The sequence below is a fragment of the Tinamus guttatus genome, unplaced genomic scaffold (assembly GCF_059628265.1).
Source record: "Tinamus guttatus ecotype Peru unplaced genomic scaffold, ASM5962826v1 Tinamus_guttatus_pri_ptg000409l, whole genome shotgun sequence".
Classification (NCBI taxonomy): domain Eukaryota; kingdom Metazoa; phylum Chordata; class Aves; order Tinamiformes; family Tinamidae; genus Tinamus; species Tinamus guttatus.
In genome coordinates this window covers 829,322-856,055 of record NW_028288943.1, presented here as the reverse complement: position 1 = coordinate 856,055, position 26,734 = coordinate 829,322, and the positions used below count along the sequence as shown (strand labels likewise).

At 36.6% G+C, this 26,734-nt stretch overlaps 1 protein-coding gene across 1 annotated transcript in view; it reads left to right on the top strand.

The window, feature by feature from the left end:
- The first annotated feature begins 1,236 nt into the window (after positions 1 to 1,236).
- Positions 1,237 to 26,734, top strand: part of AHRR (aryl hydrocarbon receptor repressor) — a 59,557-nt gene continuing 34,059 nt past the window's right edge. Inside the window, exons 1-2 of the mRNA XM_010214312.2 lie at positions 1,237 to 1,303; positions 7,210 to 7,391. Coding sequence (XP_010212614.2) covers positions 1,242 to 1,303; positions 7,210 to 7,391 — 244 coding nt within the window. The 5' untranslated portion in view covers positions 1,237 to 1,241. The remainder of the gene's footprint in view (positions 1,304 to 7,209; positions 7,392 to 26,734) is intronic.

Below are 26,734 nucleotides of genomic sequence, written 5' to 3'. Positions count from 1 at the left end.
CTAAGGTGATGGGGAGAATAAAAAGATTGTTACATGAGAGGAGAATAAAAGAGTTTAGGCTCTGCTAGAATAGAAAGATGGAAGCCAACTGAAGATATGACTGATATTTTAAAATATGCCAATGAGTAAACACGATGGAGGAGGAAGGACTATTTAAAGTAAAAGACAATGTTGGCATAAGAACAAATGGCATAAAACGAACATGAACAAATTCAAGCAAAGGTTTCTAGTTATCAGAGACTTGAAATCTGTAGCTGTCTCAATAAAAAGCAAAACTCCTCTAAACAGATTGTTAATTAGCTTAATTTTAGATAAATGAAATTCAGTAAGGACATAGTTGCCTGCAGCTCCATGGTTTTTGACTCAGTGGCATGAGGCCCTCTTATTTTGCATCTTACACACAGCAACAAATGCTGTTGAGATATAGTAACCTCTGAAGCAGAGTGTGCCAGTTGTTGAAAACCACATGGCAAGACTCTTTCCCATAGAAAATCAAGAGATTTCAATATTCAACTCTTCTCCAGCAGATTTAAACAGATTGACCATAATGATTTGTTTAAGAACTTGCAATATCTCTAAGGCTAACATGCCTAGCAGTAATAAGGTTCTTGAAAGTCTGGAAAAGGTTATTGATGGTCTGAAAACTGCTACCTCCATCAGAAATACACTGAGTATGTTCTTAGTGCTAACCCCAACATCGTGCCACTTCTTGAGTTGCCAATGGACTTACATTCACTCCTTAAAAATGAAGATGCTAAATGTGATGATCTGGACAAAGGCTAATTTGAATAATTGCATCCTGTTTATCATAGTTTTGGTTATAGTAGACAATGTTTCTGTGTATTTAAAGATCTGTGAAATCCTCCCTGCAGAAAGTGATGGGCAGTATTATTCATTTTTATGTATTTAGCTGAATTTAAAAATGAACCTACCTAGAAAAAAAATACTGGGATATCGAGTAAACAGGATGTATTTTATACCCATTTTTTGTATTGTGTATAATACATTTAATTTAAAAATATGAAAAATTGAATACATCAATATTCTAATAATATTAAGGTAGGAAATTGGAATACGCCTTAAATTTCTGTATTTACTAATGCCACTGTGTTTTTAGGCATTGTTGTTTGTTCCCATTTTCTTCAGATGAACAGTTGAACTTTCTCCATATTGTTATTTTGTACAGGCCACAGAAACCTCTGAACTAAGACTTATTTCTTTTGTCTTTCAGCATCAAAACAATGATTCCTCCAGGGGACTGCCTATATGCTGGGAGAAAAAGGAGGAAACCCATTCAGAAACAGTTAAGTATCATATTCATTAGGAAGCAATTATGTCTCCCATGACATATGCGTGATAGAAATGAGAGCAGACATAGAAATGCCTTCTTCCCATAGTCCTCTGATGCAGGAGAATCCTGATCTTCCCCATGAGAGGGGAGCAGCAGGCTGGTTGTTCAGATAAGCCTGGCTCCAGAAAGAGGACTGAGCATGGGTCAAGCCATCTCTACATCTCAGTAGCTGTATAGCTGGTATGGTCAACATGGCTACAGTGTCTACTACAGTGCTATATAAGGAGACGAGAGAGGCAGTGCTTTCTTGTAACAGCAAGATGAAGAGTGGATAATGGTGGACTAAGTGTCAGGTAGGCAACTGGCTGGAGTGAGTGTCTGCCACCTCCGTGTTTCTGTGCTCCCTAAGTCCTGCTCAAGGGGACTTTCAGGAAGCTCTGTGTCAACCAGTACCAGTGTGCTGGTGTTGTGCTCCCCTCCTTTTCCCTTCCTTGGCTGAGGCGTGCTTGGGGCATAAATAAGTCCAGTGTGTGCAAATCTGAAAAGTGGGTCAGGTCAGCCAACTGAAAAAGCAAAGTGGTGAATCAATTCTTGCATAAAAACGTATCATTTTCAAGTTGTTGTGGAATCACTTTCATTATAAGAAAAAAACGGGAGAGAGGAATTTTATGTGTGAAGGCAAAGCGAAAAAAAAAAAGGCGATGGGAAATAAGAGGAAAAAAAGGTTGCTGCCACTCAAGTGTAAAGCAATTTCCAGATATCATAAACAGCTTTGTGAAATGAAGTCATTAAATATAATCATGTCATATCTTTGATGTTATACTAAATCATATGTTTATGAAACAGACACTTTTGGTGTGTTAAAACTTTAAATAAGCACTGGTAGGCTTCACGGTCCATTTAAGAATAAGGTTGTTAAAATGAATTTCCCAATTTTCAGTTGTTCAAAATTTCTAAAAATAATCTAGTTGGTTTAAAATTGTATGCGTCTATGGTCAAAGGGCAATTTTTCTGCAAGTTTGAATGAAATTTGTTAACCTTTTTGAATTTTGGTACTTACACATAAACCAGTTGTTTTCACTTAAAAATATATTTTTAATGTAAAACACACTGTAGGTGAGAATTCCAATAGACAAAGATAATGAAATAAGAGAATGGTTATTCCTGCAACACCTGACTATTAGATCCAATGTGTATGTAACATTTTTGCTCTACTGTTTGAATATGAATGTGGATATTTAACTTCTTAACCATATAAAATAAGAAGCTGCTTCAGGACATGAAGCTACCTCTGTGCAGAACTATTTATAAATCAAAACTTAGTGAGAAAGAAAACAGAGTTGGAATTGCTTTGAGATATTAAATTTAATGTTTGGAGCATATATGCTAGTACTTATCTCTACGATAACTTCTGGAGAGATGCAATGGCAGAGAAAATTGCTTGCTAACAAAAGACATAAATGTCCTCAGGAGCGTTTTGTGGTGATCTGGCAACTGCCTTCGAATTCAGGATATCACAGAATGATAGTGTTAAGAAAATTACATTCATGTTCCGTCAGGCACAGTATATTAAAAATTGTGAATATGTTAGAAAATACAATATATGAAGATCTGTGGAAGAATGCAGAAAACCACAACTATGGAAGAATGTGTGAAAAACTTGTATTACAGGAGGACTCTGATATACTTCAGTTTTCTTGTCTACATAGAACTAGTGGTTACTATGTTCCTTAGACTTCCATTCTTCAGACAATACATTGGGTTTAAGTTCTACTTTCATACATACAAATAAATGATAAATCCTAGCTCTTCTTTTGCCACAGAAAACTTCCAAACAAACCCCGTTAAAGCTGTTCTACAATAAAGGTTTTTTGGCATTTATGGAACTACTTCAAATAGCTGAAGCTCAGGCGGACTGAAGATTTTCCATTAGATGTGCTTTTCAGACAGACAACTGGAGTTTTGAGCAAAGGAAATGTTTTCTACCAAGTGTTTCTTTCCTGTGGAACTCTTTAACATTTTATTGAAAATTCAAGCATCTAAATGTTAAACAGATCTTCTTTTAACCCCAAACTGTCTTTATGCTGAAATTTATATTAAAAATTATAAGACAATGCCTCAGGACAGTAACCTTTTGAACATTTTATCCACTTCATAATCTCAAACCCTGGCAACTTTTAAGACTCTCTCCTTCCAGAAAACATTTCTCTTAATGTTTTACAGCTCTTGAAAGACAGCTCAGAGCTGTCCCAGCTCTGAGCATATCTAGAACTGTTCTAAACTGCCCAGTTAAGTCAGAATCGTGTCAATGCCAGGGTAAACCAAAACCTCAGGAGAAGCAGCTCTTTCCTGCTTCTTCATTGCCTTTTTAAGTCTTCCCAAGGCATAGACCTTTCTCTTCCTTGTTATCACACTATTTCACCCCTAGTCTGCTCTATGAATGTGCTGTGCCAATATGACTACCAGTTCTGCTTTCCCCTTTTGGAAATGCCTTTCCCAGTCTTTTGGAAAGACTGATAAGAAGTGGAAGGTGGAAAAGTATCCCCTTTCCTTCCAAGAAGTTTCTTTCATCTGGTCCTTTTAACTTGTGGGAGATGGTGAACATCTGCGCATACGCAGCTCACTTAAGCTCAGCTCTGCCAGGATACCTATGTAATGATCAAGAACTGCACGTAACTGTGAGGGCTGGTCAGACCATTTATGATAGTCATCTTGCTGCTAGTTTGCACTAGTTTATCTATTGTATCTCATTCTCTCTTCCTTTTCCTTACTTATTGAAAGCTTACTGCCATTAAATGATTGGATTTTCTTAGTTTAGATCATCTGTTGATTTAGCACTTTAGCATACTTTAAAAATTCAGAGTGAACGTTTTCTTTAAACTGTTTTGGCAGCTCCCTCAGGAGGTAGTGTTTGAAATAAAAGAGTAGATACTACACACTGAAGAGATGTAACTGAAGGAAATTCCTTTGCAGGCTCACCAAACTGCTTTACACGAGCAGCAGCCTGTGTGTCATGGGCATATTGAATCATTAAAGTGTAAATGGCTCAATGCGTATGTATCAATAAAATAGCAAATGTTCTCTGCTTCAGCTCCTGCACAATATTCCTACTGACTAGGGACTGGGTTTTGTACAGGTATATACCCTTATTATTACAAACAAGTATTTGGACAGTTAAACAATTCAAAGAGGGAAATGCCAGCTTTATTATTTTAATTACACATTCTGCTTATCGTCGTAAAGTGTCCTTAACGAGTAAAAGAGATACCGTAGGGGAGTGAGTGCTATGCAAAATGGCCTCGCTGTTAAGTCATGATTTATACAGTTTGAGAACCATTGTTTCTACATAAAGACAAGTAGCATCTGCTTCCTGCTCAGAATATGGGCAAGAATTTCCATTTGCCTCAAAACAACTCATTAGAGAATTTTCCTGCTTGCCACTTTCTGTTTATTGATAGCTAAGTTAGTCTTTCCGTGAAACTTGTGTTGTTTTTAAATCTCATCCACTTGGCACCTTATTTCCATTTACATCAAACTCTTGTTTGTTTGGATTCACTCCCTTACTGAATCATTTCCTTGAATTTTCAGGAAGAGGCCATCTTGAACTTTTTGTCACATTCGTTCTACACCATTCCCTGTAATTTCCAGAAAACTAATCCTTATGCTCAATACAAACACAGTCTACATACTTGCCTCAATCCATGCCTCTTTGACGTTGAACAGTCACTATTATAAGACAAATAGTCTTGAGCAATTTTTATTCATGTTCCATGTTAGTCTCGAAAATTTTTACCATTTGAACTCCAGTCAGTGTAAGTTTCTTTATCAGGATTTATTCTTTTTTTTTTCTTTGGTAAATTGCTTCTGGTTTCTCAGAGGTAGAGAGCAATGTGCTTATGTCCTTTAGGTTCTATTGAACTCTGAGTTTTATTTACTCTCACAGATTTATTGCTCTCTGTGGGTCAGATATGCTTTTACGGCATGGCAAGGATGGCTAAGCTTCAGGATTTCCTCAAAAAAAATGCACCATTTTCTGCAAAAACATTTTACTCTGGAAAAGAAAAAAAAATCTTTATTGATTTAATATTTTTAACATTTTGCTCTGATAGAGTGAATTTATTTACTGAGCCCTGAATATTAATATCTCCTCTTTATCTTTGAAACAAACAAGTAATATTGTATTAATGAAGGGTTGTTTGGAACACAAGAGTAGGAATTACACGTTTTCCTTGAGAACTGCCTTGAACATTTTTTCATTCATGTCCTGTGAAAATGAAATAAAGGTTCTCAAATCTTGTGAAAATATTGTCTTATCCAATTTGTTTTAAATGTTTACACTTAGCTAGCAAAATCACAATTACATGTACAAAACATTGACCTTTTTCCTAAACATAACGTTTTTTTCCAATTACAGTTACAATGATAAATCAAGACTGCATTTATAAGAAGGGAAGACTCAAAGTGTGTTTAATTTAACACTTCTAACTACCGTCTGAAAAGCTAATGTTTAAAATTATGATTGAAAAGTACAGTGTGCAGAGTGTGGAAACACAGCAGTAAAGTATACAGAATAACTACAGTTTTGCTTTGGCTCTTCATTTGGCCACTAGCTATGCTACATAATGATACTATCCTTGACTTTCATTATATGAAAATGGAAAATGGTAGCACTGCTGTATTTTCCATACCTATCATTTCCCATTTAAATAAGTTCCTTGTAGTATTTTCTTCTTTTTTCTCCCTGATTTTTCTCTAAATGTCCCTTATTGTTATTCTAGAGAAAGCACCTGAGAATGAACACTGGAATACACTGTGTAGTAAGAAATTGAACATAGATATTATGGGAGAGAGAGTGGAGCACCAGCATACTCAGTACTAGATACCCTGGGAGATGCTTGCTCAGCTGTAGCACTGGGCAGTTTTACTTCCTCTCAGATCTATGGATCTGTGTAGCTTATGGCTCCAAAGACCTGTGGATTATTTTTGGATAACATACAGAGCCTGAGGTCTCTTAATACTGAGCAAGAAGGTGGAAAGGATAAGGCATGTGGTACACTGCCCACTCATAGCGTTGATACTGCTGGGTCCAGCAGTGCCTGTGTGTTGGAGATAACAAACTTTAAACAAGTGTCTTGCTTAAGTGACAAGTCCGTGCTTGAACACCTCATTGTAGTGCTGGATCTTAACAGCTTAACAGAGCTGTATCTTAACAGCATGAAAAGAATTTGCACTTCATTTGTCTGGACTTCAGGGGCCCAATAGAATAGCCAATACCAATACCAATAGAAATAACAGAAAATCTCTATAGATTGCTTTCTCCATATTTCTATATGGAGAAAATATCTACTATAATTTTTTTGTTTCTATTAATGAATATGAATGTTCATTAATATTAATGTTTGTTTCTGTTAATAAGTATTAATGTTCTTTAAGAGGGAAACCTTATCTTATCTTATCTTATCTTTAATATTGTTGTAGAAAGGTAAAATTGGAGCTTTTGGTATGATGCTTTGGAGACTTCAAGGGTGCTCAATGGGTTCATTTTCCTCTGCTCTTCTGACTCTAATTTATACAATATGGATGTGAAATCTCTTTTCCTTGTGTTCACTAAACATAAAGATAGTTCTCCTTCCCCTGAAGTGAGAAATTCCTGAATGAAAGACATAATTTTCCCATCTGCTTTCCACTGGAAAGATATGAAAAGAGAGGCTGACATCCTTTCTTTGCACAATGGCAAATGCAGAATGGTAAATTTAAAAAATATCTTTCTGACAATGGATAAAGACTTTAAAGATTTTCACATAAGTTAAAGTAAATATGCTTATTAACAACTAATTGCAGATAGTGTCTCACTGTCTGGGTGAGACACCTCTATGTGGAGGTATAACAGGTAATCCACAATGTTTTCTCCACCACAGAAGGCCTGCAGTTGGAAATGAAAAATCGAATCCTTCGAAGAGACACAGGGACCGTCTGAATGCTGAATTAGACCATCTGGCCAGTCTCCTGCCTTTTCCACCTGACATTATATCCAAGCTGGACAAACTTTCAGTGCTGCGCCTTAGTGTCAGCTATCTCCGAGTGAAAAGTTTCTTTCAAGGTATGTCTCTTAAACATATCAATATTCCATTGAAAGTCTCCCTTTAATTTATCACTGCTTCGTACCAATCATTAGTAAAATTTAAAATATAATGTTATATTGATAAGGGAAGATAAGATCAAATTTCCATTACTGAACTTATTTTGTGTATGGGAAGCTGCTTTGAATTTTTTTCTTTATTTCCTCTTATGCTGCTTGTGTGTTTTATACCACACAATGCGATAAACTGTGCCCCCTTCCCGGTGTATTTGAGAAGACGAGAAAACATGACTGTAAATCCCCCAAACCAGCAAAGAGGCTGAGGGCAAATGTGATATCTGTAGCTTCTTCAAAATCCATTTCTGAAGCTGTTATCATTCATGTTTAAAATATCTGTTTAAATGCACTGTGAAAGCAAAGCAGCTACAATATTACTTATATTTAGTGTATTCCTAACAGCACGGAGGCTTGCTTGGAAGTCTAAAAGGGTCTCTTTTACAGGATAAGTGAGATCTGAAGCTTTAAGTGTTGACTAAAGCTGTAATAAGCTACACTTAGTTTTTGTAGCTGTCTGGCACACATATACTCAAAGCAAAATGTGCATGTTGACAGGTACATAATAAGAATTATTCCAAATCTGCAGACAGTTCTAGTTTCTTCTGTTAATGAAGTGCTTGGATATTTCATCCATTTATATACAGAAAGTATCACGATGTTGCCATGCCCAAATACTCTACTTTTAAAAAACTACAGAATAAAATTCTCACGGTGCTGCTATTCATCTTTTTTTTTCTATGCCTATGCAGTAATGGATAGCAAAAATATGAAGAATCAGTGAATACAGTAAATCGAGCAGTGAATGCTCGATTTTAGCACAGAAGGCCCATATTAATTACTTCTCTTTCATTCTTATCTCAATTCCTAACAGATATAAATTTTATGTTAAAATTAGACGCAAACAAAAATGCCTGACAAGTAGGCAAGTTGATATATTTCTGTGGAAATTGGAGTTCACTTTGTCAGGTAGTTTGTGGTCTTGACAGTCTCACAACATTTTATCAGCACCTCAAGCCACTATTATATTAATCTCCATGTAGTAGTACATCCTTAGTGCCCTACGTGATTTAGAAACATTCTGCTATGCAACGTTTTTAGCGTTCTTACAGGCCTGTTTCCATTATGGTCACATTATCCAATCTTGGCACAAACACTGATGTTGACAAAGCTGTTTTCCCCCTTTTCATATCTTATGTCGTAAGCTAGCATAAACCATAGAGGCCTGCAAATGAAATTCTGTTTCAGTGTATCACTATATAACAGCTGCATACAAACCAGATTTATATTCAGTCACAGAGATGACAGAGAAACATTACCTCAAAGCTGACATTTTTCTCTTGGCTTATATAGTCCTGGAAGAATGGTCATGAAATAGGTCACTGTTTTTATGGGAGTCTGAACAATCCTTTCTGCAATCGATATGTGAAGGGAAATGCAGAGAAATATTCATGGCCGAAGGGAGGGGAATGGTGAGAGAAGAGTCTTTCATTAACTTTTCCTGGGAATGTTCAGAAGCTCCAATGCCTCATTATCTTATGCAGCTGTTGAGAAGAATAGAATATTGCCTTTCACCCTCAGTTTCTACCCTGTTCTATCCTGCCATCCAACTGGCATGCTGCATTTCAGTTTTATTGGGTTGGCTTTATCTCACATGTTGGCACAGAGCTCCCATGCATCTTTCTGCATTCGTTCAAGATATGACAGAGAAAGGAGAAATAGAATCTACAATGAAAACATTAAATATTCAAAAGACCAAAACACAGATTAAGAATGTAGCAACGGAGACCTTCTGTTAAAATAAGAAGGAAGAAAATGTATGCCTGCTTGAAGGAATATAATTGACCTCAATTTACATGTGGATTGTAGGAAGAAAGATATTTTTTATGCATGTTAGTTTTCTTTCATTATTACTACTCCTTCCTGTTATGATTCTTTGTTATGCACAGTGTGTATAGGGGAGCCCTAATAATTTTTCATATCTGTGGGACATGTTCCAAACTGGCATCACATTACAGATGGTGGTATTATTGATAGCCTAAGCCTCCAGTGTTAACTGTGGCTCTACCTCACCATCCTGCAGCTCCTTGAGTTTCTCCCTTTCCCTCTGAACACATACAAGAGAGTTAATGTCCCTCTGAGCTTTTGATTCTTCTAGATTCACATGGAATACAGCTGCCTTTACTATTCTTCTGTCTGAGTTTCTAAGATCTATTGTCCTTTTATTTTCAAAGGGTGGATAAAAGTAGAACAGGTAAAGTCAGACTTTGTTACTCTAAAGTGTTCCATGTTGCAAGAGATTTCATTTATTTTAATCTCCAAATTACCTAATCAAACACAGTTTTTGTTCCCTCCATTCTTATTTTTAAATGTTTACATCATGAAACTAAGGTTACAGAAAGCATTGTTTATAGTAAAGGAAGGAAACTACATGCCATTTTAAGACAGAGAACAGACTGGAGGTTCAAAAGGGTGGAGAGAAGGAGAGGTGAGCAGCTGAAAAATTGCTGGAGAAGGAATGGGTGCTAATGTTTAAGAGCAGGAGCTGCAGCCTGGGCATCATCTTGTGGCCTGCTTCCTTGTAGTTGTATTTGGAGAAATAATAATCTGGGTTTTTTTCTAAGCACAAAATTTGGTTAAAAGTCACCAAAAAAAAAGCAAACAAAAATCCCATTTGTTTAGATCCTTGTTATGATAAAATAGCATGGAAGAGCAGAAATATCTTATTTGTTTTTTAATTTTTAAATGAAAGGATTGTACTAAGTTGAGTTGAGTACCGTTACAAACACTGTTAAAGATAAGAACTGACCAGTGGTATACAAAGATGTTACAAAATTTTTCATGCCAAAATTACGTATCTGGTAAAACTGGCCTAAACCATCCATGCTAACTCACCCGGAAAAAAAATAATCCAGAGGAATACATGTTCAGTGGAAGAGAGGAAACTAGAAGATAGAACATGAAAACAATAAATGAGGCAATAGAGTGGTCGGCAAGTTGTTCTATGCTTGTAATATGATATGTGGAGATAACAAGAAAGCCAAGTGTGGATTTTGGTCTATTTACCCACAGTCAGCATTTCACTAAACCCTCAGTCCCTCTCTGCATGAGGCCAGCATGACTCCCATCTGGAATACTGCTCTCTGCTGTGGGCATCTTCTGGTCAAAAGAGTGTTAGTATATCTAAAGGGATTTAGAATACACCCATTCAGGTAGTGACTGGTAAGACTCTATGGAACTCTTTCCCTCCTCACCCTTCCCTCCCCCTTAAAAAAAAAAAAAAGAGTAGAATTAGTTCCAATATGTTGTACAATTTATACACTATGGCTATATGTCTTTAGAGATTAGTGTGTTGTGAAAGGGTTTTTTGAGTGTCATTTAGGATATTTTAAAGTGGCACATTGGGGCCAGAGAATAGTGATAAACTTGTTGAAATTTAGCTTGAATATAAAGAAAGATATATCTTTAATGAGTTCTGTTCATCCATCCAATATTCCTAAAATGGATGCAGTAGAAATCCAGGACATTCAAAATTGTAATCTATACATGTGCATCTTTCAAATCCTTAAAAATACTGTTCTTTTAATTTTAAGAAAAATAAGGTTACATTCCTTAGCCTAAGATTTCAAAAAATGTTATTTGCACTTCTTAAAAAATGTAAAGTGCTATTTAACATATATATTCATAATATGACATTGCCAATTCAACTGCAATAACACTTTTGTAATTACTATAACAGTAATTAAAATGATATGCCTTCAAAAATTACAGTGGTTTCCAGAGATACTCATTTACTTACCACTAGGTGTCCTTTCAGTAGCTACTCTGAAATAATAGAAGACTGCGTAGCATAAATATTCTATCTATAAAGATTTTAGAGAAATATTTGAACATGTCCAAGTATGCAGGGATGGGGCTAGGAAGGCTAAACCCATTTGGAGATTAATCTGGTGAGGGATGTCAAATACAACAAGAGGACTTGGATAAATACCTCAGTAACAAAAGGAAGATTAGGGAAAATTTGGCTTTCTCCTGAATGGGGCAGCAGCCCTGTTGACATGGGACATGGTTTAGCAGGCATGGTGTTGAAGGGCTTACTATTGGACTTGATGATCTTGAAGGTCTTTTCCGACCATAATGATTCTATGATTCTGTGATCACTTAAGCAAACTGGAGGACCTGAGGGAGCTGGCAGCTATCAGTCATCTTTGAAAGGTCCTGGCAATCAGGAGAGTTGTGTAAAGAATGGAAGAAAGCAAGGGTTACTCCAGTCTTCATAAAAGGGAACAGGAGGACCCAGGGAATTACAGTCCAGTCAGCCTCAGCTTAATCCCTGGAAAGGTGATGGAGCAGCTAGCACATGAAGGACAAGAAAGTGATCAGGAGTAGTCTAAATGGATTAACCGAGGAGAAATCGTGCCTTCCCAACCTGATAGCCTTCTCTGGCAGAATGATTGACTGGGTAGATGAGGGAAAAGCAGTGAGTGTTTGTCTGCCTTGACTTCAGCAAGGCTTTTGACACCGTTTCCTGTAATATCCTCATAGGAAAGCTGATGAAGTACAGGCTAGATGAGGAGACAGTGAGTGTCTGAATGGCCAAGCTCAGAGGGTTGTCATCAGTGACACAATGTCTGATTCAAGGCCTGTAGCTAGTGATGTCTCCCAGGGGTCACCCTGGAGGTGACTTTGGAGATATTCAAAAGCCATCTGCATAGGGTCCAGGTCAACATGCTTGAGCTGAGCCTGCTTGAGCGGGGGGACTGACCTAGACTAGATGACCTCCAGATGTTCCTTCCAACCTCAACCATTCTGTGATTGTGTGTATTATCATCTAGTAAACATACTGGTCATCTCATATAGGTAGAATAGGGAACAGCAATCATATTACTAGGCATCCTTTGGAGGCATCATGTGTTCACCTAAGTCCCCCTCCCTCACCTCCTGTGGAGCACAACAGGAACACGCACTTGCCTTGAGATAACCTGCAGAACAGTTGTCCTTTGCAAACTGGCCATCCAGAACGTGAGTACCCTACTGTAATTACACCTATTCATGAAACAATTTGCACATCCCTCTGAAACAAGAACTCACCTTGAACTACAGTCCTGGATATTTAGAATGGGCATAATGGATGTTGTACTTGGCTACCTCAGCCTTTCATAGCAGTTGGAGACCTATATGAGGACTATTGCCAGATCGTTGAAGTTTAATAATCTCATCTACTTCCCTTTCTTACTACATCTTATTTTGCACATTATCTTTTCTGTTTTCTTCTGATATGCTTGTGCTTTATTTTATTTATATTTAATATTTGACAGTTTTTCATTTTGATTTTTTTTTCTTTGTGGGATTCCCGTCATAGAAGAACTTACTTTCTTAAGATAGTCTTTCATTAGGTTTCCCATATTTCACTGGGATAATTTGCTCTTATTGCCTTCATATTGATTTTTATGGATTTAAGGGAAGCTGCCAAAGCTTGCTTCCATTAGATATCTTTCCTATGAGATTTTGCCTTCTGGTTCTGCAGGTCTACTGAAATCTCCCCCTTTTTTTTTATTCCCAGTGTCTTCATTTTGCTGTTCTTTTGATTTCTGTTCCTATAGCAACTAGGAAGTCCAGAATTCTTTCAGCAGGCTGCTTTTTCGCATTCTAACCAGTTTCTCCTCTGTTATTCAGTCTCTTTCATATATATATATATATATGTATATATGTTTCACTTCTGACAAGAAACTACATACTTTGATTTCCCTCTTTCTTCTGATTTAGCATTATATTAGTGGGTCATTTCCTTGTGCTCATTTATGTGTTTGGTGTGATTCAGTTCCCACTGATGTTTATCTTTAATGGAAACTGAAATTATCCCTTTTAGAAGATGGCAACAAAGGATTCTTCCCAGCTGGTCTGATTTTCAGTATCCTCAATAACCAATTTTCATCTCCTCCTACTGTATCTATGGCTATTCCTGAGTTTCACTTGAAGATTCTTTAGATTAGGCTGTCCTAAGAAGAGACTGTGAGGCTGTTGTGTTATTTATTGTGTAGTTTTAACAGCTGGCGCAGCAGTTCCCATATTCTGCATAGCTTGGAGATATGCTTCTGATGAAATGTGCAGGCCACTCATAGAAAAGACATAGAAAATTTAGAAGTTAAAACTTGGGATTGGTGGGAGAATAAAGAATGGTACCATCTTCAGTGCCCAGTACTGCCATGCTTTCTGAGTGCTGCCTGACTGAAACAAAACTTCTCTTCTGCAGCTGAACTAGAGGGGTCATCAAGCTTCCCTTTTTTCCTGGTTTCCCTCCTTTCCATCCTCTGTTTTCTCAGAATTTCCTTTGCAAAGTTGCGCACCCAAAGGTTTTTTTTGTCCTGGATTGCCAAGTTTTTCATTTTGGTATAAATTCATTGTTGTCCTATAGCAGGAAGCAGAGTGACTATGTCAGGTTAGGGATATTCCCACGTGAATTATTCCTTCTCAGAGGCACAGTTTACCGGTAAATGCACCAGCAACTTGTTATTCCAAATGAGCCACTTTTTTTCAAGCTCCTGTCCATTATCCCCATGTTGCAGCATAAGACACTGTATGCCTAAACAAACACCTCTGGAGCTAGTTGAGAGCTCTTTGCACTACAGTCTATTATTGTCCAGCACAGACATACCTTTCTGATGCTTGTCAAATCATCCAGCTCTCTTCTCTTTCAGCTCCTGTGCTAGTACAGCTAGGCAGGTCTGCCAAGGCAGACCTCAAGATAACCTGTTCTCCATGGAGATGGGAAGCTTCAAGTGTAGGCTCGTACCAGGTCAGAACACATTTCAGTGTATATACATACTACTTGCTTTAGCATTTTTTATCATTTAGCACATTATCAAGCAAAGTCCAGACCTCAGTCCTCAGACCATTCACCAAAAAGTAATGTGGATGGAAGTGAGTGAAAATCATGTGATAGTTGTCATAACTGTTGAAGACCACACATTCAGAGTTGCACAGACATAGTCAGGAGTCTTTTCCCCAGTGAGAATTTTGTAAAGATAAGCCATTAATATCTTGAATTAAGAATCTGCCATTCAAATGTAAAGATGGTCATTTAGATTTGCTTTAAAGAACTTTTTGACTTTGTAGTATCTTTATAAAAGTCAGTTTATGAGATTCTAAAATGCTGTCTTATATGCCTCATTTGCAATGGCTGGGCATGAGGGCACATGAAATGTGTAGTTGAAAAGGTGTGCCTGCACTAGACAAAATGATAACATTTTAAATTGTACTTACCAACACTTTTCCTTGTCATGATTTTCTACTGGGCATTGTACCTAATACAGAAAGAGTTATGCGTAAAGATAAATTCACTGGTTGCAGTAAACCTGAGCGGCGGTAGATGAGTGAAGGATGGGAAGGAAGGGCAGGCATAAAAATTTAAAGGAGATTCTTAACCGTCTTTCATCATCTGCTTGTTAGATTCTCAAAGAATTGCTTTGTCACTTGTCTGTTAACCACTCACAGATCTGTTTTCTTATCTCAATAGTTTGACTTAAAGCACTTCTTTCTTACTTCGCTTCCCAAAGTCTTACTGTTATGCCATTGGTACTGTGAGACTATTGTGTATCATGTAGATAATTATCAGCTCATTGTTTTTTGTTTTGGGGTTGTTTTTTTTTTGTTGTTCCCTCTGCAATTCTGCATCGGTCTGTTGTTTCCTATTTTATGCTTGGTAAGTGCATGTTTTGTCACTGAGGGACAATTTTTTTGTTCTGTGGTGCCAAATCTATTTCCATCTCTAGCAGCGTTAATGATCTAGTGGAATGACTCAAGACAGACACAAATGGATACCAAAGTAAGGCTAAGTGGCCACAGTGTTTTTCATAATTCTGTCTTTTCAAGATTGTGTTTAGGTCCTGATAAATTCCATTTAAGTTTTATTTACTGATTGCCTTTTATTAACTTTTCTGAATGTACTTAGGGTGTGTGGTTTTTATTTGCATACTGTGCTTGGAGTCTAAAATCAGTATATCTGAACACTAAATCAAACATGAGCAATAAATGAAGTACGTCATTAGAATTCAGATAGGCAACTCTTGTTATTCCAGTTACTACCTCAAGAAATGCTTGCCAATGACTGGGAAGCCTTTTGCATCATGCAGTACTTAAAATGACATCTTTTCTGAATAGGACTTGAGGTCAGCATTCAGGATATTATTAGGTGACCATCAAGCAGCAATAACTGTGTATATGACGACTGACAAATCTTCACATCCATGTAGAAAACTAAAGTCTCTTCAGTTCATTCTTTTCAGTCTCCTTGCTGTGTAATTTGCAAAATAGTCTGGCATATCTTTTTCTGAAAGCTATCCATTGACAAGATCAGAGCTTCTTTTCTTTTCCTTTAAACTTTTTGATCATTCTGTTGCTGTCATCACCATTGTTCCAGCATCCACTATCAGAAGTATTTGTCAGGGAGCAGCAAGGGCCAGCAGCTGCATATAGGAGGGGGAACCAAGCACAGTAACATGGCTGCAGGGCAGGGACCTCACCTGCCATAATACCTGACTGAGGAAGCAGGACAAGCTGGGGGTGGCTTCTGCGCTGGAACAGGAGCTCATTCGGCTCAAGGAATAATCACTGTTTCTGCAAAGCTTGCCTCATTTTGAAAATGATTAATCCTATAATTGGGCTTAGTTGATTACTATAAAAGACTTGTTTTCATTTAATTATGTTTGGCCTAGACTGTTTTTTTTTAATGTTATTTAAAGGAAAACCCCAACTTACTAACAGATGCTTTTCTTCTATAATATAGAATTAACATATTAGTTCTCTGAGCATTCATCACCATCAAATGAATTATTCCTTTTAGAGTAGGCACAGAAGATTTTCCATTTATAAACCTAGCTTTAATTTCATTACAAATATTCATGCAAGCAGGTAAATAACACAAGTGATAAATTTTCTAAAGTTTTGGCATCTGTATCAGTATAAGTGGAAGCAGAATGCAAATCAGTAAACAAGATCAGATGCTTCTTTGGGAAGTTACTAACAGACTTTAAAATTTCCTTCGAAGAAGTTTGTAAGCTATTTTATTAGTTTGATGCTATATAATAGTCTTGCCAAACACAGATCACATGGATTTACTGTGTCCCTAACATTCCATACTAATCCCTTAAATGGGTCTAGTTATACCTTTCCTTCTTTATATCTCTATGGGATTTATCATATTGAAGGTCTGTAAAGGAAGTAAATGACTGCCTGTAGGTTTTGTTGTAATAGATAATGTCAGCTATCTCCACTTATCTACAACATGAATTGGCTACTTATGTATTGGAAGCAGCTGAAAGAAGTTGAGAGAAAAGGAATTTGAAAGCAAAGAAAGATCAAATCAAAATCAAAACCCAACATATTATAGATTTTCTTTACAGTTACAACCCATAATCCTCTTATATCCATCTTAACTACTCTACTCTTTCAATATCTGTACAGAAAATGCTAACCACATGTCTTATTATTACTTTTTTATGTAATTGTAACAGGAAATTTGTCACAGAAACTTGAATTTCATTCCAAATATTTTATTAAAGTGGTATTGTGCCATCAAATGACCACCACCAACTTGATAGGAAAAAAGAATGACCCAATAAATAATATTTTGTAGAAATATTTATTGAGGGGATAAGTAATGTCCCCCTCCCCGCCCCAAACACTACATCTTGAAATGATGAATGTAAGGATTTATATGGAAAATATGCCAAAACACTGTTATGATTGCTGATACAGTATGTGGAGAAAAATGTGGTCAGCATTTATTCTCTTCATACTTTTTATGTTTTAATCTACATTAGTGCATGTAGAGAAAAAAAAGGTTGTGTATCCCAAAGTATGTAATATTGGTGTGATGAAATTAGCAGTATTTTACATTACAGTAATAATTTTCATAGTTATTAGTGGCTTAGCCATGCAAGGTGCTCTCAAATTAGTACAAGATCAACAGGAATTGAGCTATTTCATTGCTTCTTCGGAGCCATCAGAATTATATGACAGTTCATCCTAGAAATTGACTTTTTCTATGTGTCTGTTCAAGAGACAAGTTCTCCTTTCTTATGAGACAAATATGTACTTGTGACGTGACAGGGAGTTTTAAGGTATTACAATGTACAAAGTTTGTATTGGTGTTAACAAGCACCAATAAAATTTAGTAAAACTAAGAATAAGTGTTGGTGATCTGGGTACAGTGATCCTAAATTTATCCCTGCAGACTTCTGACTAGGAAAGCAGAAATAACATCAGTGGAAAGATTTCTTAGCAGTCACACCTGAGAAGTCTCACCACATCTGAGAGGTCCCTTAAAGGGACCTGGGGTCCCTCTAGGTATCTCAGTGATAACTGATAATGCCTTTAAAACCCCCAATGTGAATCACCTTTGGCATAAAAACTACTCTCTTCAGAGGTCAGCTTCTGGACAGTCTATGAGCTCTAGCTCTTATGGCAGCCCTGCAGACTGAGACTAAATTTCAAGAAGTCATTTGGAAAACAAGTTTCTTTATCGTTTTCATCTAGTCAAACCTAACTTAATTTTATTTTATTAATGTGAAGCCATTTGTGTTTCTTCTACTGGAAAAAAAGATTCAATGGTAAGCTACAATCTTGTGACTCACTGGCCCACTGTCAAATGATGCCTATAGCAGCCTACAGAAACCATGCTGGGGAAACCTTTTCAGCTGTATGTTCATGTCCCCTAAAATGCCTGTAGTGGAGATTGGGAAACTTTCCAAGGATAAAGAGGACAGTGAGAAACCTGATCTTCCCACTGGGGCAATCTGCCAGGAAAGTCCTACTGTAGATAAAATGTGGGCAAAAGGCCCATTCAGGGAAAACAAAAGATTTGGATAGGAAGGAAGTACAAAGACAACTGCTCGAGTCCTTATTTCCCTATTGTGTTTTACTTAACTTTACCATTAGTAGGAGTACAATTCAAGTCATTTCTTCAGAGTCTGGCCCAAAGGTTTTTTTTTAAAAAAAGTGTTATGTTAAATATATTTTAGGAATCAAAGCAAAAACATCATTGAAAGTGTGTACTCACACCTTTATTGCTTTAGAAATTTAGTGGAGAGTGTTCTATGCTAGGTAGATTGAGCTCTAGCTAGTCATATTGCTGCCAGATTAACAGTGGTGGCAGGATGCTGAGAGATGGAATGCTGAAAAACGAACTCAGATTTACCCAGAGATAATGAGAGACATATGATCGGATTGAGGCATTTTATCAGAATACTTTCATGTCAAGCTTCAATTAAATTTGTCAATTTTATTTTACCTGTATATGCTTTTACTGCTTGCTTTGGTGACTTTCCTTCTGTGTTTCAGTATCTTTAGTTTATTGTTTCCTTCTTAATTCGTTGAGAAATATTTTCCATTTATTTTTTTCTAGAGGCCTTACTTGAGATAACCCACCTCATCCTCCTCCTCCATTTTGTTTTCTCCATATAGTTTTCCTCACCCCTTTCTCCCTCTTCGCTACATCTTTCTCTTTCTTGTATTTGTTATTTCTTCCCTAAAGGCCTTTTCTTTCATCTACCCTCTTCTATTCTAGAACCATCTGTTCACCTTATTGGCAAATGGACTTTGGTGGGAAAGAGACATTCTCTTTTTTTGCTAGTTAATACATTGTTCTTGTCTCATGTTGGGTGAAAGAAGGACCAGACAAACCTCTTTTCCATTCTCCATGACAGCCTTTTGCCCTACGTGGTCTGGGTGTGGTGAGCACAGATAGTTTGCTGATGTTTTCATTGCCTGAGCCACAGGGAGGGGAGATACCTTTCATTCCCTCCCCTACATAAAGCCCTGCCACAGTGTCAAAATTAGGAAAAACCCTGCAGCAGAAGGATGAAGCCTTAGAGTGGGGTGGAGGGGGCAGGGGGATAAATAATGAATTGTTGCCAACCCTCCCTGCCAGATGATTGCTTATTTCTTGCTTCCACCCACACACTTCATGCCACCGCCTGCATTCTCAGTCCTTTGTGGCTAATGTTATGGGCTAGTCAGCTGATGAGTCAGCTATGCTAACCAGTGCTTTTTCAGCTCCCCATGTAGTAGTAATGGCTTTGGCATAAGAGTTTGAATCAGAAAGATTATCTGCATAAAGGGGGAGGGGGACAAGGGCATATTAATTCATATATTTAATGGTTATCATTTTTCATGTAAGAGCAAGTTTCTGGGCATAAGCAGTTCAGTTCATCATGTTCTCTTCACATACACTCTGATGCAGGGAATTGTGAAACTATATCCTGTATGCTCAATACCATATGTTAGTAAGGGAGTGTGGAGTTAATGGGAAATTCAAACTTTAAATAGGTCAGGAAATTCAAAGTTTTGTTCTCAGAGCAATTAACTACATGTTGGTCTCAGATGGTATTTTAACTCATTGGGTTAATATACAAAATGATTGTTATACCACAGATGAATTCCTGCGCCTCAGCTGAACTTGGCACAGGATCTGAGCGAGAGAAGAGACAATTAGTGTTTCAAAATACCTTTATGCCTCATCTATGCCAGGCAGTCCTGGCCCTCTTTAGCACTTCCCAGGGGTCAGAATAGCTTGAGGGACTGCCACAACCAATGTCTTACAACTGATGTCAAGTGTGGAACATCTGAGCAGTTGGAAATATATGAGGCAAATGTTCCAATAGCCCTATTTCCAGCATGGCCCCAGTCCTGTCTTAAATCTATAGACTCTTGACTGTATTGTTTTGACGTTAGCAGAATACTGCAGTTCTTTGATTTTTTTTTTCTGTTTCTGCAAGCTGGGCAATGCTATGGCATGTTTTGTGCACAGCCACTTAAGGAAGGCTCAGTCACAACAAATTGTTGACTTATTTTAAATGTATTTCTGTACTATTTTCTCTGTTTGCTGTCTTCCTTAATCTCCCTTTTACTTGAATATTGCAGTTCTGTCTAGGCTAGAACTTGATTTACATTACTGTAAAATAATGCTTTTTTACATTACTGTAAAAGAGAAGTTCACTGCCAGAAAAAAAAATAGATGGAAGGTATTGAACCATGGTAGAAAGACAGCTGAACAGGCAGTATGTGGCAGCAGGTGGAAGAGGTTAGAAGCTTCTTGTTAAGCATGCTTGAAACAATTTTTTTAACCTAGTTTCTCGGAAATCCTTAACAAGTTTGACAATATAACAATTTATATTATGCTAGTTTACATTATTTGATTTTGAATTATTAGCTGAAGTATAAGTGAGTTGGATCACTCTTCTCTGGGTAATTTTCAAGTGAAGTAAATTTCACAGATAATTAGAAAAAGAACTTAAAGGTAGATTTGCAGCTGATCCATATAACTCTGCATTCTCTTCTCTTTGTTATACAGGCAATGTCCTGACTTGTGACTCTCAGATATAAAATATTAGATCTGTGAAGAAAATGATAAGAAGTTTCAATAATTATTTGGAAAATGGCATAATGGAGATCATTGTTTGACATAATTTCACTATACTAAATTATTAATTCTTTCTTTAAAATTGATCGATTCTTATTGACCAATTATTTCTTTAGAAATCTAGAAAAGTGGTGCTTAGGCATTGGTATTGGCTACCAGTGCCTAAGATGGCCAGGCGTCTCCTTAGAAGCTGAGGGCAAAAATTATCACGTGTTTCAGAAATGTTTGAAACCGTGACCTGTTTGCAGAAATGACTGAAGTCTTGTCTGCACTGATACTGTTACTCTTAGGGTCACTCTAAGCATTTCAACTCTTCCAATTTATAAATATCACCACCTTACTTCACCACTGCCCGCAGCACTTTGTCCACTCATAGAAACTGTGACAGTATTTGGCATCTAAGTTTGAGACTGACTCGCTCCACTTCCCTTCTATATAGGGAGTGTCTCAGTCTCTGATAGTGAGTTCCATAAGCAGCAATGTCACAATTACCTGTCCTGTTTCCAGTCTAATTCTACCCATAAATACAAGTAGGACATGGAGCAGAGACAAGGCTGATACTGAAGAACTCTTAATTTCATACTAAAGCTACACTGGGAGATAGTCTTTTGTTCAAACGGCAGTGTCAATGCAGATGGAAATGGACTTCTCAGAGCTTGAGCTGGATACTCAGCAAGGTGAAGCCTGAATATCACTTTGGGTGAACACAAGGGCTGTGGATACAGCTCTAAAGTCACTAAGCCTGGCTGTAGATTGAGTAGGTGAACCTGCATTAGCTTTAATCTTGCTAGTTTGGCTAAAAATAGCAATGAAGTGATAGAAGTGTGTGCAAACTAGTCACCTAAATCAGTACTGTGAGTCCTCAATGGGTTTAGCACAATGACCTCATTACTGTTCTTACTTAATTAGGAGGGATTATAAAGCTAGTCTGGGCAAGCCTGTTTGTGTCACTTTTGAATGAAATGTGTCTGTACACCAATCCTTACTAAAAATCAATGAGAGAGATATCCACCCTCTTTTTTTTTTTTTTTTTTAAGCCCACAGGCTCCAAAATAATTTGGAAACTTTTGCAAACTTTACATCAAACAATCAGTGCAAATAATGCATAATGGAAAACACAAAGTTGTCTTCAGAATGCTACCTGACTGAAAAGGCCAAAATCCCCATTCACTGGGCAGGGCTGACTTACCATAACAAGAAGAATATTTTTAACTTTTTTCTTCAAATTTCCCCCCCTCAGGAAGCACATTCCAACTACTGCATACAAGGCAAACCCATACAACAGATTGGTATGTTGGTCATTTGTGAGATGTTTTGTTGGCTGAAATATAAAATATGATTTTCTGTTCTAGAAATTAATTTATACTGTATAAATGTTTGATAGTAAATCCATTTCCTGAACTTACATTTCTGTATCATTGCTGTTTTTAACACTGTGCCAGCAAATTTAGGGCAATCTTACCTGTGTTTTTTATTGAATCTAATGTTTGTTTCACTGTTTACCACTATCTTAATTAGCATAATTTATAGTGATTTACCACATGATTGGTAGATGTTGACCTTTAAAATAATAAACGGTTGAATAAATATTTGAAAAGCAATCTAGAGCTATTTATCTCAGCGTTCAACTTAATTCTACTATGGGAATATTGTTTCATGCAGCTAAAATGCCAAAGTATACTTTTTGTTATGCTCAGTGTTGAAATTAAGTGTAATAGTCCCACGACAAGTTTCAGTTAAGCCTATATTATAACATGTGCGTGCCTTATACCTGTTTTTTTTTAAAAAAAAAAAAAAAAAGGATGTATTGCCTCTTTAAAAGCTCTTAGTGAACCTGTATTGCTGTAGTAAACTCTACCAGACAAGGGATTGCGTGACTGCAGCAGACTCGTTTGTGACCTCAGAAAAGTGGTTATGAAAGTGATCTCTTGATCAGAGGAATAGAGCTCTGTTGCCTGTTAGACCAGCAATGCATAAATGAGCCTCCTCCCTGCAAATCTGCCCAGACATGACAAAAAAAAAAAATGCTCTCTGCTTATAAATCCTCTTTTGGATGCAACATTCAGAAATTAACCTTTAATGATTCTACTTAAAAATATTATGCTTAGAAACAAATGAAGCTCTAGAGTATGATTTTTTTCAGTTAATTTTCGTAGTTTTAAATAATGTTTACATGAAATCATAGCCTTTATTTCTGCTCTTTCCAAATTGCAGTGTTTGTTTTCTGCCTTAGCTCTGTATTTCCTTAGCATTGTGCTAATACATTATGACTTCAGGGTTTTTAGACTGATTTTGGCAGAATATTCACTGTAGATGCACTGAACATTTTATTATAGCACTGAAGGAAAACCAGTATAGTGTGATGTTTATGTTAAACAATGGATGCAAAACAGATCGAATGAATCGGTAGGTAAGAAATGACTGATTTTCATTTAAAAGACCTAACAGAATAAAAAGCATGGGCACAAGAAGTCAGATAAATATCACAGTTCTCTCTATGCTATTCATCTATTGCTGACACTTAGTGAAAGCTGTAATTAAATATATTTGTCTTGAAAGTGGAAGCCACAACCTTATAAATTTTGTGAATGGGAAACAAGTTTCCTGTCCTTATTGACATAATTTCTTAGGTAGGTTTCTTAGGTAGCTATGGCTCAGGATAGGAGAATCAGAAATCCAACTCCTAGAAAGATGTCAGACTTCTCTGCTTGAGTCAATGGCACATACGTAGAGGAGTTGAAAGTGAAGAAAGGACTGTACTTTATTAGAATTTTGTATAGAATATATAGTATTTTTTAATATAGAATTTTATATCTGAAATACTAAATATTGCTTGATTGTTCCTGTCGTCACATGGCATGAGTCCAATAAGAACTGTGTGACTGCCTTTTAATTTTATCTCTACATTTCAGTTCTTAATATCTCTCTGTGTTCTCTATTTTTAAAAACTGAAAAGCAAACAAATGCAAGACTACAATTTACATTTTTAGACTGTAAAATTAAAAATACTACCTTTCTTGAATTTTTAAAGAAAATATTATTGATTATGCTTAAATATACTGAAGGTTCCAATTCTGGCCTTTGAACTAGGGATATGTCATTTTTTTAACTTTAGTTTCTCTAGTGATAAGGAGAAGAAACTTTGTATACCTACTAACAAGCTGCTTAGTATCCCCCTTCTGAACATGAAACCTTTCTGTGAAAACAGCCAAAGCAAAACAGTCATGAGGAAGTGAAAAATGAAGGTTTTTGTAATAATTTAGCACAGTGTGTGCATGTATTTTCTATTTCTGCAGAAGGTTCCTGTTCTGCAAAGCAATTTGTTTTTGGACAGATCATTTTGTCTTCCCTGCAGGACTTTACAAGTGATCTCAGGTGCAAGGTCCATCAGTTTTGCATGACTTTGCAGAACTAAAATTTAAATTCATATTTTAAATTATTAATGTTTAGAAGATATAATAAACATTCGAGGATTGTAACATTACCAATTTAGAGTTTGGATAGTTGAAGTTTGGACTGCAGTTGTTAACTTAAACTTCATTCTTAACCCTTAGGTAAAATTTTCACGTTTTATTCAATATTCTAAAATGGCTGAAATATATCTGATTTTTTAAAGGTTTTTTTTGAAAAAATAAAAAACTTGTAACTGCTCTTTCTAAACAATATTTTAATTGCTTTGTCTCTTATTTCAACACCTCTCTTTATATCCTGAAGTGGAAAAGCCAGAGTTTGAAGACATGCTTTCTGGTATTATTTTACCACAGCTTGTTATGTTCATTTAATCTCTCAAGCCATAGTCTCCCTTCATACAGTTAATCTCATGGTGGCAGTCTCAACAGATAGAAAAAAAACCACAGCAACTCAGGTTTGCTGCCTCATATTCTGTGAAGTGTATTTATTTGGGTATCTGACTGCATCTGACTCAAAGGTTCCTGTCAATCATCTTTGCTTACTTAAAGTTCTCCAAAAAGGAAATGTGCCTGTGTTTTTGTCTACTGAATGCAGTATGGTTCCTACATAAAGCAGTATTTCAAGGAATTGCTCTTATATTTCTAATTCTAAATCTGATGAAGCTAGATTTGGTTTTCTGTGTAACATAGGTGCATCCTGTGCACTAAGTTCTCAGTGTGAATATTTTAGATGCAGTGTTTATATCATGTTAAATGTTCCCTTTATCCTCTCCAGATCTTGTGCTTTGGCTATTTTTAAACAAGCTCTTGACTGATGTACTGGCCTACTGATATATGCTTTTTCAATTCTATTCTAAGAGTTACTGACTTAAATTACCTCTTGGAGCTAGCAGGTAGGAAAATATGGTGGGACAGGAGTGTTATAAAGCAGTAGAAAGTAGTGGAAACTAAAGAGGGATAGTCTCTTTGAAGAATAGTCCTAAAAAGAGTTTTTTAACTCCAAAACAGCAAAGATAATGTAAATTTCACATAAGTCAGTCACTCTTAAGATTGATTTAATCAAGAAAGGTGAGACATGCTTTCTCATACAATTTCTTGGCTGCACTTACTGTATATATTCTTAAATCTAGTCCTACAAGCATTATCATAAGGTTCTGATTTCTATTATTGTCACTTCTGAGATGTGTTTTTTTATTTTGTGTCAGAGATAATGATCTCTTTTTGATCTGTTTATTTTCTATGTGAAGCAGATTTAATGGACAGGGTTGTGGTACTGCAGTGAGAATATAAAAATGTATGATGCACTACTGCATCAAACGAGTGGACCATCTAGTCTGGTATTGTCATCTCTAACAGCAAAAAATGAAGATAAAGAGAGCACATGTGCTTGACCGTTTTCCACAGTCCATTCCTCTCTTCTACGCTTAGCATCCACAGTTGTTACATTAAAGTTATCAGGAGCCCAGCTGTTAAGAATTTAAGAACTAGTCCTATATCCTTAAGTCCAAAAATCCTTATAGACTTGTTACCCATGAATTTGTCTAATTCCTGTTGAACATGTACTGCCTTCTTTCACAACCTGGTGCCTAAGAATTACTTTCTTTCATCTGCTTTAAACCAGTATCATACCATTGACATTGAGCTTTCGACAGTTTTCATACTGTAGGATGGGCTGAATGACAGTTCTGCATTTAGTTTATTCTGACTTATGATTTTGTAAACTGTGGTTTTATCCCCCCTAGTCCTTCTCTTTCCCACAGTGAGCAGTCACAGCCATTTTAGTCTCTACTGATAAGGCAACTGCCCTGTTTGTAGACTCCAAAGTCCACTGGTTATTATTTTCATTGGAAGAATAAAAAAAGTGAAAAAAATAGCCCTGGAAAAAAAAAAAAGAAATAATATAAGCTGTATCAAAAAATGACAAACACAGAATGGTTGAGGTTGGAAGGGACCTCTGAAGGTCATCTAGTCTAGATCTAGATCTTCTCGGTCACAGTGACACGTTACTGACTCATGGTTAATTTGTTGTCCACCAGGACGCCCCAGTCTGTCAGTAGATTTGTTCCCAGTCTGTTCCTTGTCAACAGGTTTCCCCAATAGGTTCACTACATTTAAAATAATCAAATCAAATGATAACTATATGGAATGATGAAGAAATAATGAGAGACAATTATTGGAATAAATATTATGTCTTAGGAGAGGTTAGAAGGAGTGAGTTTCTTTATACCAATGTAGTCTACCAGACCAAGTGACAGACCAGTACCAGATCCCTCAAACATTTACTCATCTTTAAAATATCTTCTTTACAAATGCATAAATATGGGAAAGTCTGTTGGGGAGATCATCTTTTGAGTCATATGAAGAGACAAATTTTGCAATATGAAGCTGCAGGTACCTGTGCATTCTGGACAGTACTTGTAAGTTTGTATAATTAGTACACAACTAGACTCTGCATGAAGGCAAAAGCTTTCTAGAGCTGT